Source organism: Dipodomys spectabilis, unplaced genomic scaffold (assembly GCF_019054845.1).
Source record: "Dipodomys spectabilis isolate Male_0828 unplaced genomic scaffold, ASM1905484v1 ptg000017l, whole genome shotgun sequence".
NCBI lineage: Eukaryota > Metazoa > Chordata > Mammalia > Rodentia > Heteromyidae > Dipodomys > Dipodomys spectabilis.
The window spans coordinates 6,857,311-6,872,664 of record NW_024870694.1 but is presented as its reverse complement, the minus strand read 5'-3'; the positions used below and the strand labels follow the sequence as shown (position 1 = coordinate 6,872,664).

The following is a 15,354-nucleotide window of genomic DNA, read 5'->3' as shown; positions in this document are numbered from 1 at the left end:
TACTTTTTATTATTATTGTTGTTATTTTTTGGCTGGTCCTGGGGCTTGATCTTAAGGTCTGGACACTGTCCCTGAGCTTCATTTTTTTTGTTCAAGGTTAACGCTTTACCACAGCACCACTTCTGGCTTTTTCTGAGTAGTTTATTGGAGATAAGAATCTCATGGACTTTCCTTCTGGGCTGGCTTCAAACCACAATCTTCAGATATCAGTAAGTAGGAGTACAGGCATAAGCCACTGGCGCCCAGCTTTTTCTTACTTTTTGACTCATATTTTCCACTACACTTGTGACAGGGATTGCCAGCTGACCACTAAATGTTATCTTCTTCTGTCTGGTACTTAGTTAGATTACATGCAATCTAAAAGTGACCACGTGACTTAAGTTCTCATTAGAAAAGTGGGCAGAAGTGAAGTGAGACAGAGCTTAAGAAAACAGCTGTGTGCCTCTTCCACATTTTCTTTTCCCTTTCTATTACTTGCCCTCTAGATGTGGTTACCTAGTTGCCACCCAGGAATATATTTACAAGTTCCAAGGAGACTAAGGCCTCCAAAGAAGAAGAAACTTAAGGATCTAAGTCAGACTGAGGAAAAGAATCTGTCTAAACTGTGATCAATGGCCCTGGATCACAATGAACATGAACAATTTCCTCAGAACTTTTAGCATTTGAGGAGTTCAACTTCTCACAGCAGCTTAGTCTAAGCAATACATTAACTCTATTCAAGTTTTTGCTCTTACAGTATTTGCTGCCATTCTGGAATTCTGGAAAATATAAATGCTGTCTCAGGAAAGAAAATACCCTAAAGCTTATATTATCTGTTGTCCTGCATGCCACTGACATTTGTGTTAAGAGGACTCTGTTCTGAAGGACTACTCTCTCATAGCAGGACACTTACTATCATTGTTTAAGACTTCCTTGATGCTAGTAACAGGGTCCCCCTCAGTGTATAAGGTCTTGTGCCAGGCAAAGGACTATTATACATGTGGCTGTACTGATGCTGGTCCTTTCATGCTAGTTTGTGCATTTCTGCTTCCTTTGTTCATCCTTTGTAACTTTAGTTATTAAAATTCTCCCCAATAATTAACTGCACATTTTCCTTAAATTTTTTTTGCTTTCATTTAATTTTAAACTTCCTTTTAGTAGCTGGTGTGTTTCATACACACTGTATCTCCCAGTCTGTTCAGAGAAAGATACCCTGTAAGGGCTTCTTAGAGTTTAAAGAACAAGACATAGACATGCAAAGTCAGCATAATTTAAATAGGTAATGCATTTTTTTCCTTATCAGAACTGAACACATTGGGAATACTTGCTATCCAAAAAAGTAGGTCAGAAAAGTAAAGCGAGACTTTCTTCTAAGGGTGCAGGTATGGCTGTGGTCTAATACCAGTGTCCTCTCTAAATCTGTATGTTGGAGCCTAATCCTCAATGTCCTAATATGGAGATGATTAAGTCATGAGAGCTGTGCCCCCTCATGAGATTAGCATCCTTTAAACAAGAGGTTGAGAGAGCTACCTTGACTCTTCTGCCACTGAGGAGGCAGCAAGAAGGTGCTGTCTTGAAGTAGAGACTAGGACCTCACAAGATACCAAATCTGCTGGCACCTTGACTCTGGACCTCCTAACTTCCACAACGGTGGGAAATAAATTCCTATTATAAATTCCTCAGATTAAGGTCCTTTGCTATAGCATGGATTAAGTTGGGTACTCTAGGTAATTTGGATTAGTATTCTAGTTTAGAACTAAAAATCTGAGGGAAAAAATCTGTTTAAAGTCGATGGAGAGACCACAGGCAATCCAGACTATGGAACCATGATCTAGGATGGGAAAGAAAATCAGAGTTAAGCTTGGTGCTTAGAGAAAAATTTTTTAAGAGTGTCTGCTGATTTAAAACAATGTAGAAAAAGAACTGAGAAGTTATTACTAGTCTCATTCACCTAGGAAACAAAAAAATATGAGATTGGGGCTTGCTTAGGGGTAGATGGTCTTCTAAAAACCTTAGTAAGGCCTTAATTTGGGACTCAGAAGGGCTATACTCTAATAGGAAGTGGCAGTGGAAATAGAAAATTATTCCACAGGACCAAAATCCAACTTTAAATGGTATCAATTCCTGAAACTAGAATAACAGATCAAACTAGAAACAAGATCATTTGCTCAGAAAATTTTAACTTATAAATGCAATCAAAAACTTTATCACTGAAAAATACAAGTTGGCACCTATGAGCCTAGCTACTCAGAAGGCTGAGGTCTCAAGGATCGTGGTTTAAAGTCAGTTTAGGCAGGTTTGTAAGATTCCTATCTCCAATTCATCAGCCAAAAGCTGAAAGTGAAGCTGTGCTTAAGTAGCAGAGAGCCAGCCTTGAGCAGAAAAAGCCCCATTACAGGCACCTAGACACAAACACAGCTACACACAGACAGATACAGACACACACATTTGAGGCATTTACATTAAAACTCTTTCTCAATAGAGCAGGAAGAAAGAAAGACATAAAGACAAAATCAAAAGTCAATGGAATAGAAAAGAAACAACAGGAAGCCACTGGAAAAGTTGTTTTAAAAAGTAACCAAGATCCAAAAGAAAAAAAAAAAGTAACCAAGAGAAGATGCAGATAACCATCATCTCAAATGTTTTGTCCTTGGAGACATAATAAAACCATGTGATACATACTATTAAATACTTACATTAATCAATTAATCTTACATTAATTCTTCCAAAATAGAAAAAAATTTCCTCTTACTTTTAAAGCTCCTGTTATTTTTTAAACATTGATACTAAAACTGAAAAGATAGGACAAGAAAGAAAAATTGGAGTCTACTACACTCATTCATAAATTTAAATGCCAAAAAAGAAGCAACTAAATCCAGTGACATGTAGTATGATGTATCACACTGACAGATGGTGTTAGTCCAGGAATGCAAGGTGGGCTAAACAGTCCTTGGAAAGTGCTAATATGAAGGAGGAAGTCCAACTTTAAATTTATTTCATTTCAGTTGATTTAAATTTTAAACAGTGACATATGAGTAATGGCTGAACAATGTAGTTGTACAATATAACAGGGAAATGTGTTTATGAAAATCTTGATTATTTAGGCTAGGTTTTTTTTTTTTCCCCCTGACAGTTCTGGGGTTTGAACTCAGGGCCTGGGCACTGTTCCTGAGCTTCTCTTTGCTCAAGGCTAGCACTCTACCACTTGAGCCACAGTGCCGCTTCCGGCTTTTTCTGTGTATGTGGTACTGAGGAATCAAACCCAGGACTTCATGCATGCTAGGCAAGCACTGTACCATTAAGCCACATTCCTAGCCCTAGGCTAGTTTTTTGTTTTTTGTTTTTTGGGTCCGGTGGTAGGGCCTGAACTCTGGACCTGGGCGCTATCCCTCAGCTCTTCAGCTCAAGGCTAGCACTCTATCACTTGAGCCACAGCGTCACTTCTGGCTTTTTTCCCCCTGCTTATATGGTGCTGAGGAATCGAACCCAGGGCCTCATGCATGCAAGGCAAGCGCTCTACCACTGAGCCACCTTCCTAGCCCCTAGTCTAGTTTTTATTAAGTGCTTTCTTTTTAAAAAATATGTGTCGTACTTTCTTTTTTTTTTTTTTTTTTTTGGGTCCAGTCATGGGGCCTGAACTCTGGGCCTGGGCGCTGTCCCTCAGCTCTTCAGCTCAAGGCTAGCGCTCTACCACTTGAGCCACAGTGCCACTTCTGTCTTTTTTCTTTTTGCTTATGTGGTGCTGAGGAATCGAACCCAGGGCCTCTGGCATGCAAGGCATGCGCTCTACCACTGAGCCACCTTCCCAGCCCCGTGTCGTACTTTCTTGTTTGTTACTTTTTCCCCAAACCAGAGTCTGAACTCAGGGCTTTGTGCTGGCTTTGTGCTGCTCTACCACTTAAAGCATTTAGTCCAGCTTTTTGCTGATTAGAAACCGAATCTCATGGACTTTTCTGCCTGGCCTGCCTTTCACCTGTGATATTTCAGATCTCAGACTCCTAAGTAGCTAGGATTACAGATGTGGGCCACCAGTGCCTGACACTTGTTTTTGTTTTTCACATAGCTAATGTGTTTTTCAGTAACTATATTCTGTTTGTTATGAATGATGAATGTAAGGATTCTGGGTTCTCTTATTATTCCTCTAAAATGATTGTTTTTTTTGTTGTTGTTGTTATAGTTGACAGATTATTGGCTCTTCACTCTGAATCTGTGTAGCCTTGCTTGGCTTTGTGCTTTATTAGGGTAGGGTAGAAATAAAGCCTCTCTCACTTGGCAGGGCTTAATCTCTAAACTGTCTCCTCTGCAGACTTTTGTCAGGGCTTGGCACTCAGTATAGGCTTTGTTTATGGTGGGTCTAACTAGAGTAGATCTAGGGAACAGCCCTGCTTATTGTCTGACCTTTCTAGCATTAATTAATTGCTAATAAGGTGTCAGGATATTGGCTGTGCCAGAGCTTCAAGACATTGCTTGTTCTCTAATGGCTCTGTTCTGCTTTAAACTCTGTAGCATTCTCCCTGATAAGCCTCTAGCAGCTTTGCCCTTCCATGGCTGCTCCTTTCTCAGCAGTTTTACTGGTGTAGGGAACCTCACCTAGTCCCCTTGGAGCCTCCTTCTGCAGCTCTCTCCTTTTAGATCAGTAAGAAAAAGGCAGCCCAACAGTGAGCTTGAACAGGTGTGTCCCCCAAAATGATATTCAAATACCCAATTAACACTTGAAAAGATCCATAGATGTCAGTATAATGGCATACAAGTGCATAGCTATCAGCATGTCTAAAGTGCACATAATCAAGTATTGGTAATGATATAGGACAATGAGGAATGTCATGCACTGCTGGTAGGATTATAAATGGAAATGGAGACAACCATTTTGGACAACCTTGGCATTATCTGTGAAAGGAGGTATACATTAATAACCAGCAATCCAATTTCTATATATAAATATCCAGTTGCACTATGTAAGAAAGGCCTTAAAAGCCATGCATGACAACATTTATGGGGCACAGCTTATAAGATAATGAAAAATGGCAAAGAATCCAATGGTTCTTCCAAAGCAGTATGGACAAAATTATATAACAGAATATCATACCACACTAATGTGTTGAATTTCTTCCATTTGCCTCTCTAAATCTCTCTCTACCTTTTCTACCATGCTTTCTGGAAGCAAAGAGAAGGAAGCAATAACATCAAGCAGGGTGAAATGGTTATTTTAAAAGAAGTTAAGATACACTTGTTCTGAGACCAGAGAGAAACAAATTAGGTTATGAATAGCAATATATTTGATGATGGGCTCATAAACTCCTTTATGAAGTATGAAGCAAGGACAAATGATGAAGTCAACAAAACTAAGATTTTACCTTCTTCTGTCTGCCAGCCTCATTAACAGCACTCAAAGAAATGTGAGATGCATTACTGTCTACAAAAATCAAGCTTTTAGTTGTCTCATAGAATCTTGTTTTTGCAACACTGATTTAGAACGTTTACATAGTCTTAAAGCTAATACCAAGAACATGTAATCAGTACTCATAAACTGAAAAAACTAAAATACCTACAACATATACACATATAAAATACTTACTTGGCTGACATGAACTGGTGTTAAAATTAAGTCGAGAACTCCAGACCAGCCAGCAAATACACCAAGTGGTATAGCATATGCTAAAGCAATCATCAAAAACCTCAAATTGCTGTAAAAGAGAAGTAAAAGAAAACTAAAAATCTAGAATTAAAATTCATGGTTATGCCAAATTTAAGTCTTTTGGAAACTGCACTCTTAGAATCAGAAGTAGAAAATATGTGCCCATTTGTTATTAAATTTAATTTATAAATAATGATAAAAATAAAAATAATAAAATTTAATTTTATAAGAATAATCTTCCTTTTTTGTTTATAATATTTAAAATGACCAGTGATCCTGTATTATATTTAACGTTTATTGAATTACCAATATTATTTCATATGAGTAGGCAGTAAAACCAAGTCAAAAAACACTTTCTGATCTGAAAGAAAAAAATTACTATTTCTCCTCACAATTAAGGTAGAAAAAAAGCAAAGCTAAAAAGAAATTTGCTAGTTAAAGAAAATTTAGGCAGTACCTTTAGTTTCTTTTTTGAGTTTATATGAGTCATACAAAGGGAGAGATTATACATATACTAGCTAATTTTTAGCCTGAAACTAGACACAACAAAGTATCACTCAATGAGTGAATGGCTATATGAAGAATGGCATGTCCATACTATGGAATACTACTCAACAATAAAAAAGCATGAGCTACTTAAGTAACATCCAACAACCTGGAGACTCATCAGAGAATCATACTGAGAATAAAACCTTGAGAGGGGGTAATGATGTTAAAAGAAATGTACTCATTACCTTACTTTGTAACTGTAACCCCCCTGTTCATCACCTTTACAATATGTTTTTAAAAAAGAGAATAAAACAGTTGAAATATTTTATGCCATATAGTATCATTTACATAATTTCTTTGAAATGATAAAAATACAGTGACAAAGAGCAGATTAGTGTTTGCAGAGAATGAAGGGCAGTGTGGGAGAGACGCAGCAAGTGTGCCTATAAAAGGACAAGAGGAGGATCGTTGTGATGATGGAAATGTTGTATATCTTGATCATCAGTGTCCATTTTCTGGTTGTGATATTCTACTACTTTCGTAATATGCCATCATTGGTGGAAACTGTTCAAGTTATTATTTCTCACAATGAAAGTATATCTGTAATTATCTCAAGATGAAAAGTTTAGTTTTAAAAACAAATTTAATAAAAATCAATACCATTCAACAGCTACAAAATATCTTAGGAATAAACTAGAAAGGTCAGAGACATCTATGTGGAAAAAGCAATCTTTAAGGGACAGACACTATCTAAATACATTGACACTCAGTTGGTGATATTAATTTAACTCAAATTAGGTTAATGCAATCACAAACTTCAGCTATATTTTTTCTAGAAACTCATGAAATAAGCTCCAAAAATTATATGGACTAAAAGAACTTAAGAAGGCTAAGTCACCCTTTTTAAAAAAAGGTAGTGAAAGCCCTTGCAGTTAAGATATTAAAAAAAATAGCATGGCCAAAGTAATTAAAACAGTATGGTACTAAATCAAGAACAAAAAGAAGAGCTGGGCGCCAGTGGTTCATGCGTGTAATCCTAGCTACTCAGGAGGCTGAGATCTGAAGATCAAAGTTCAAAGCCAGTCCAGGCAGAAAAGCCCATGAGACTCTTATCTCCAATTAACCAGCAAAAAGCTAGAACTGTGGCTCAAGTCGTAGAGTGCTATCCTTGAGCAAAAAAAGCCTCAGACAATCCCGGGCCTTGAGTTCAAGTCCCAGGACTGGCATAAAAAAAAACAAACCCAAAACAAAAACCCCAAACAACAACACAACAACAAAAAACAAGGGAGAAGATTAGATATCCAGGGTACAGAAATACAGTATATAATACAAATTAAAGTGCTAAGGATGTTTAGCAAATGGTAACAGTTTATGTTTTGGAGAAAAAAAAACCCTGTATCATTGGTATACACCATATTTTAAGATAGATTCTCAGTGGGATGATAAGCTAAATGTGAAAGATAAAACCAAAAATTAATGTTTAAGGAAAACATAGACAAAATCATTAGGCAGATGATAGGCTGGGAGTAAATATTTCATTAAAAAATCAACAAGGTATGGAAAATGAACTATATAACTTGTGGGCAGGGACAGGAGGGAGAACTGAGGGAAAGCAAAGGTACAGGGTGGCACTGTTCTAAAAAGAAATGTGCTTGACTTATAAAATGGTAATCCCTCTGTATAACACCTTAAAAAGAAGCTATAAGCAGAAGTTTAAAAAGTAGACTATACCTAAAGGCTAACAATCAGATGTGAGCCTGAAACCTACTCATTACACACAACACATATTTAACAAAAGTGTCAAAGATTAGGAATATAGATAATGCCAAGTTAAGTGGGCATTTCTGACAGCAATCTGGCAATACTTGGCAAATCTAGCTTAGACTATCACCTAGAAATCCTGCTGCAGGATCTACTTTCCAGGGCAATTCTCAGCTTTATGAGACCCGAGGCCTGTGGTGATAGATATGAGGGTGCAATCTGTGTAAATGTGATAGATCCATTAAGAGTGTAGAATACAAAGAACTAGATGTACACCGAATCATAAGGATGCATCTTGGAAACGGTGCTCATATCACAAAATGAGAGTTCTACAGATTCAAATGCGTCCTGGGGGAGTCTTGAAAACAAAAACAAAAGCAACAGCAAATCCCTAAAAGCAGATCATAACTCTGGATAAAAAGCTGGAGAAGCTGGGCATCTGTGGCTCATGCCTGGACAGGAAAGTCCATGAGACTCTTATCTCCAATAAACCATCAGAAAAACAGAAGTGGTGCTATGGCTCAAGTGGTAAAGCGATAACCTTGAGCTGAAGAGCTGAAGGACAGTGCCAAGGCCCAGATTTGAAGCCCACAACTGACAATAAATAAATAAATAAATAAAAGAACCTGGAGTAAATGCAAAGGACAGAGGAACATGAAAAACTACACAAGGAGACAACCTGTTGTCACTGTTATTTGATTTTGGTACCCTGTACCTTGTATACACATTTATCTAATTTGGGGAGGGAAAGGGGAATAACAAAATGCTGAAACAAGGACACAGGATGACCCATTGCAACAATGGATACTCACAAGACACTATGTTAGAAATGAGAGGTTGGAAGGTGGCTCATGGTAGAGTGTTTGCCTTGCATGCATGAGGCTCTGGGTTTGATTCCTCAGCACCACATAAGCAGAAAAAGCCAGAAGTGGTGCTATGGCTCAAGTGGTAGAGTGCTAGCCTTGAACTGAAGAGCTGAGTGACAGTGTCCAGGCCCAGAGTTTAGGCCCCAGGACTGGCAAAAAAAAAAAAAGAAAAAAGAAGAAATGAACTTTACAACTTGGGGGGGGGGGGGGGGAGGAAGCGGAAGAGGGGTACTGGGGGAAGGAAGAGATAGTAGGAGAAAAACAAAGGAGGGAGTAACAATGCTCAATAAACAATGTACTTATTACCTTACTCATGTAACTGTAACCCCTCTGTATAGAATCTTTACAATAAAATAAAATTTAAAAAAAAATTAAAAAAATCCAGATTCTGGAGGCAAAAGAATTAGCTCTTCAACAAGTAAATTACAAGGGAAAAAGAGATGGAAATGGAAAGAGGTTATAAGACATTCAATCAAATGCGGAATCTGGAGCCAGATTAAAACAAAAAAATATTCTGAAAACAATTTATGAGACTATAGAAACTGAAACACTGATTTGAAATTAATAAAGTATTAAGAAACTGTGAGGTAAGATATTGACAACACATTTATATCTAAAAAGAGTTCCTAAGTACACAGGCTATAGATATGAAGTTGAGGCTAGTCTGAGCTAAAAAGTAAGACTCCTGAAAAAAAGAGAGAGCCATTTTTTTTTTTCTATCATGGGGCTTGAACTCTGGGCCTGAGTGCTCTCCCTCAGCTCCACAGCTCAAGGCTAATACTCTAGCACTTGAGGCTAATACTCTACCACTTGAGCCACAATGCCACTTCCAGTTTTCTGAGTGGTTTATTGGAGATAAGAGTTTCACGGCTTTTTCTGCCCGGGCTGGCTTTGAACCGTGATCCTAAGATCCCAGCCTCCTGAGTAGCTAGGATTATAGGCATGAGCCACTGGTGCCTAGCAGAGCCAATATTTTTTAACATATGGATGGCCAAGCCAATATTTTTTAACATATGGGTTAATATGATCTGTCCTCTGAGATGTACTTTATAATGTCAAAAGGAGGACGTGGGTAAAGCACAAATAACAATATTGCTTACATATCAATAGTTGTGGAGATGGGAGGGCAGGGATGGTAGAGGAAAAACAAAGGAGGAGGTAACAACTCATTACCTTGCTCATGTAATTGTAACCCCTCTGTATGGTATTTTCACAGTAATACAAACTTATTAAAAAAATAATTGTTAGATATTGGCTAAGGAAATGTGGGGTTCTTGCCTATCTTACTTATTACTGGAACATTCCCAAACATAGCTTATAAACCTTATATATTATTTACTGAAAACAGCTAAACAGAATGATATATAATATTACATATAAATATATACTCATGCAAAATAATATACACACTGCTAAGCAAATAGACAAAGGAATATACACAAATGGCATTTGAGAGGTGATTAGGAAGATGAGGAAACATAAACAAGGCAATGAGTAAAAAAACTAAGTGAATATGACCATGTGCCCTCAATAAGGAACCTGTCCAACTCAACTCTGACTCTTAAAGTCTAAACGGCAACAACAATAATCATCATCAAACATCAGCACCAATACATAAAGGGAAAGAAATGTCGACCTGAGGTTACATAGGATAAAAGCAGATTAAGAGGAAGGACTCACATGGAGAATAAATAAATAGCTGCAGTGAAAACATTGAGGCATGGTCATTGATTTTTTTTTCTGCCCCTAGACAATGGAATTAGAACTCAGAGTCAGTTGTTCCCTTGTTCTGATTAATCCAGTAAGTGTTAATTTCAGAAGGTCTTGAAAAGAGCAGAGAAGTTAAATTGCAGACTAAGGGAATGTGGCAAGGAAGGTCTACAGAGCTCCCTGGGACAGCCAAAGGGAGCGCAGGCCATGGTGAAAAGTAAACAGACCAATGAGGGAAGCAGCCAAAGAATGATAGGAGGTGGTAAAAAAAAAACAAAAATCAGAGAAGAAAGATACTATGCTTTATGATTTAAACTCAGACTGGATCTTTGGTCTTAGGTAATTAGAAATAAACATAAGGTATATCATAATAGTTCTTAATTCTTGTCAGAACTATCTTGTATATAATTCCTTAGCATATAATTCTTTAATGCCTTCTATTTCCTACAGAATGGTCCCAAATTACTAGTATGGCCTAATAAAGTATGACCCCAATCTATTTATACAGCTTTATCTTGATAGTCAACTTCTTCTGCTAGCTTTGCATGAAAATGTTTTAGCTCAACAGAATTTTTAAAACTACTATTTTAATCTATCATCTTCCAATGTGTGCCACTAACTACAATTCAATGTAACTAGCATTTTTCATTATTTAGTATGTGGAAGGAAATACATTAGAGAGAAATAGTTTTCAAAAATTTCTTATTGTACCCTAAAGTAAGAATTTATTTTGTGACCTACCCATGCACATGTACATATATATATGTATATATATATATACATATATACCCATGCACATGTACATATATATGTATATATGTATACATATATACATATATATATATATGCTGAACTAAAAGTCTCCCCAAAACATGTATCCCCAATACATGTGATACAATACTATTTTCTGTTCCATTTTATTTAGTCTATCCCATTGAAGAGCTGAGGGACAGTACCCAGGCCCAGAGTTCAGGCCCCATGACTGAAAAAAAAAAAAAATAAAGTCTGTCCATTCAAAACTTGAAAATGCTCTATTTATTTTTAATTTTAAATAAATAGTACAATGTGAAGAACATCATTCAATGAATGCTTTTCAATTTTAAATTTAATAAGATTTAAATATATTCCAACTATTTCCAGGGAAAATTTAGTGTTCAAAACTGAAATATGCTGTAAAGGTATGAGACATTGGGTATCAAAGATTTATACAAATATAAGAATGTAAAATACCAAATCATTCAATTTAATATTGACTACATGGTAAGATGTTTAAGGTATAAATTATGTTGAATAAAATATACCACTAAGTTTAATTTCTTTTCATTTTTCTTAATGAGGCTACTAAAAAGGATTATACATGTAGCTTGAATTATATTACTATTGGACAAGATTACCAGAGAATAGAATATACCAGAAATAGTTCTTTACTGTAAGGAATTTGACATTTGGGAGGAAGATAAGAAAAAACCAATTAGAAAGAATAATATATAATAACTAAAAGTAATACATGCTTATTACAATTTAATGGGGAGAAATTCAAAAGATAAGTTCAAGTGGTCCAAATGGAAGACATAATCAGAAGTGATGATTTTCTCTATCTCCAAAGAATTAATTTTAATACTGGCACTGGAGCTTTTAAGGGCAGAATTTCATCTAACTACACATAAATTAAGCCAATAAAATAAAATAATTAAATTTCTAAAAGTATGACTCTACTGGTGGCACATGAGGTGATTTTAGGTGAATCATAGTAGTATTTTATTCAGCTTGTACTGACAGGCCCTTGTTTATTTTCATGCTCATTAACAAATACACACTAGTAAAACAATCTATAAAAACACATAAAACTCCTAATTTTACAGATGCTATTGTGTGACATGTCTTTATATAAAAGAAAATTCTGTAAAGAAAATAAGAGATTTGGTTTAAAAAATATTAAGTAAATTATTGTACAGGTGGTCTGTGGATAATATAACACTCACAGACACTTTTGTTTGAGGTGATTTTTCAAGATAGATTTCTGGTAGGACATCGAAATATTTAATTAGTATTATATCAATTAGTTGCAGCTTGATTAATAATTGATGAAAATTACTATCTCAAATTAACTTTTACAAAACATGGAATTATTTTGATTTAAGTCACAACTTCCCAACAATCCTACATGTATTTACCTTAATAATCTACAAAAGCTGCGCCGGTAACTCAGCCGCTGGCTTGCTGCAGCCACACTGGGAGGAAGAGGAGGTCGGGGTGGGAAATAAGCTAGTGTTGCAGAGAATATTAAGCAGACAACTCCAAATTCTGAAATCAAAACAAAAGTAAAATGTTAACTAACTACTGATAGAAAACGTTTAAAAGATACGCTTACTCAGTGTGAACTAAATCTTACAGTATAAAGATATGCAAAAACACAGTACCTAGCCACAATACCTTAATCCAGTGAGAAAGGTAGAAATAGACATTTTAGGAGGACACAGAAAGAAATCACTCTAGGCAAAGCACTATGAAGACTGAATGAATGAGGAGTAGACAACTGTTATTCTGTGCAGAAAACATTAAAATCCAACAGTGCTTTACTGTAAAGGAGATTTTTTTGAAACAGAGATAAGGTGTCTATTTTTGGTCGGTCCTGGGGCTTGAACTCTGGGCCTGGGTGCTGTCCCTTAGCTCTTCAGCTCAAGGCTAGTGCTCTACCACTTGAGCCACAGCACCACTTCCGGTTTTCTGAGTGGTTTACTGGAGATAAGAGTCTCGTGGACTTTCCTGACCAGGCTGGCTTTGAACCAAGATTCTCAGATCTCAGCCTCCTAAGTAGCTAGGATTACAGGCCTGAGCCACTGGTGCCCGGCCTAAGCTGCCTATTTAATAAAGGACAATACTGAAGAAGAAAGATTATGAGAGAAAATTGGTAGAATTTATTTGATCAAGGGTAAGATTTCTGAAGCCTCAGTAGGACAGATCCAATTTACAGAGCATTGCAGGAAAGTTAGCAGGACAAGAGAACTTTCTAAAAATAAGCAACCAATAAGACAAAAAATTTAAATACAAGACTAACTAATGTGGAATATTGAACAACCAAAAGAAAATGAACACCCAAGCCATCTTAGTTTAGCCCCCTTACAGAAAATGAAGTTTCTAAGACTTCATCCTCCTTTCCACAGTGCTGGCACCTGGAAGTCCCTGCTTTTGTTCTGTGCCCAATGGACAAGAAAAGCGCAGCATTCACTGAAATCAGGAAACTTGGGACTACTGACCTACCTGTTGAAACCCTCACTCCCTTTGGACCAATAAAGGTCCAAAAAAAAGTACATATCTATATGTACTTTTTGCAGCACAATTCTAGTTCTAGGATATATACTTAGTGGATTTGTATGAGACACCTTAATAGATTTTTTTGAGGGGGAAGAGGGGGTTGGTCATGGGGCTTGAACTTGGGCCTGGATTCTGTCCCTGAGTTCTTTTGCTCAAGGCTAGTGTTCTATCACTTAAGAGCCACAACTCTACATTGGTTTTCTGGTGGTTAACTGCAGATAAGCGTGTCACAGACTTTCCTGCACAGGCTGGCTTCAGATCACAGCCTCTGGAGTAGCTAGGATTACAGGAATGAGCCACCAGCACCTGGCATTGTAGATTATTTTATTTAATTCAACTAGAAAGTTATATATTTCCAACTTGGACAGACAAGATTGCTAATTTACAGAATAAGCATCTTTACAACATGCATACTAGTCATTTACAATTCTTCTGTTTTTGCCTTGGTCATATTCCTTGGCTACCATTCTAAAGGCATTTTTGTGAGTAGCTCTGTGAGATATGCAAAATAGAAAGCTGTGCTTCTAGAAGGAGCACAGAAATGGAGGGATAAAGGGTGAACAAATGCAGCAGTGGTATTCACTAGACACTATGCTGAAAATGAACCACACAAATTGTGGGTATGGATGAAATGGAAAAAAATGGGAGAGAGCGGAGGAAGGGATGACATTGTGCAAAAAGAAATGTACTTATTACCTGGCTTATGTAAGTGTAACCTCTCTGAGTATTACCTTTATAATAACAATAAAAATTAAAATCAAAAAAGCCTCAGGCTCTCTGATAGGTAGCTTTGGAGATGGATTCCAATGCTGTCCAACTATAATGTGCTACTGTACACACTCCTGGAATGCGCACTGCACATTCTCTTTCTATAATGTATCATAAGGGGTTGTAACTTTGTCACTTTCGTGGTTAAATAAATTGACTTCCATCTTGTTGACAACAAAATAAGGATGGTCCAAATATTATGTAACATTTATACACCATTGTGAAACCATTGGCATAATTTTCTGATCATTTGAAAAAGGAAATCCTGTACCCATTACTCTCAAATTTCCCAGTCCTAGACAATCACTATATTACTTTTAGTCTTTACGGGTTTGAGTATTAGAAAATTACAAATTTTATGTGTGGTCTTTTGTGACTGACTTCTTTCACCTAGCATAATGTTTACAAGGGTCTTTCTGCTGGAGCATGTATTAGTCTGGTACTGTCAGTACCATGCTTGATTGTAAGTGTGAAAACTGATAGACATGAATTCTTAATTCTCCTTTAAAAAAATTCTTCTTCTTCAAGACTGTTGTGGTTATTGCCAATTGCATGGAAGCCATGAGCCAGAGAGATGCAGAGGATTGGTATGTGCCTAATACTGCCTTAAAGAGACACAGCTGCCATTTAGGCTTTCAATAAGATGACTGATACTACCAAAATAAAGTTTAAAAGTTAAGCGCCACCTATTTTCAGTTTTATTGACTTATTTTTATGTTTCAACTGTTTTCTTTAAAAGAATTTAGCCATCTATATATTTAAAGTGAGTATCTGTTACCCCTGCCCTTGCTTTCAGTTTTATTTCTTCTATACCACTTCTTGAAATGTAAA

General features: G+C 36.6%; 1 protein-coding gene across 1 annotated transcript in view; it reads right to left on the bottom strand.

Annotated features, from left to right (window-relative positions):
• The window catches only part of Slc49a4 (solute carrier family 49 member 4), a 67,620-nt gene that overhangs the window by 24,377 nt on the left and 27,889 nt on the right, over nucleotides 1-15,354 (bottom strand). Inside the window, exons 4-5 of the mRNA XM_042669369.1 lie at nucleotides 12,615-12,744; nucleotides 5,555-5,663 (exon numbers count right to left, since the gene is read on the bottom strand). Of these exons, the coding sequence (XP_042525303.1) occupies nucleotides 5,555-5,663; nucleotides 12,615-12,744 (239 nt within the window). The remainder of the gene's footprint in view (nucleotides 1-5,554; nucleotides 5,664-12,614; nucleotides 12,745-15,354) is intronic.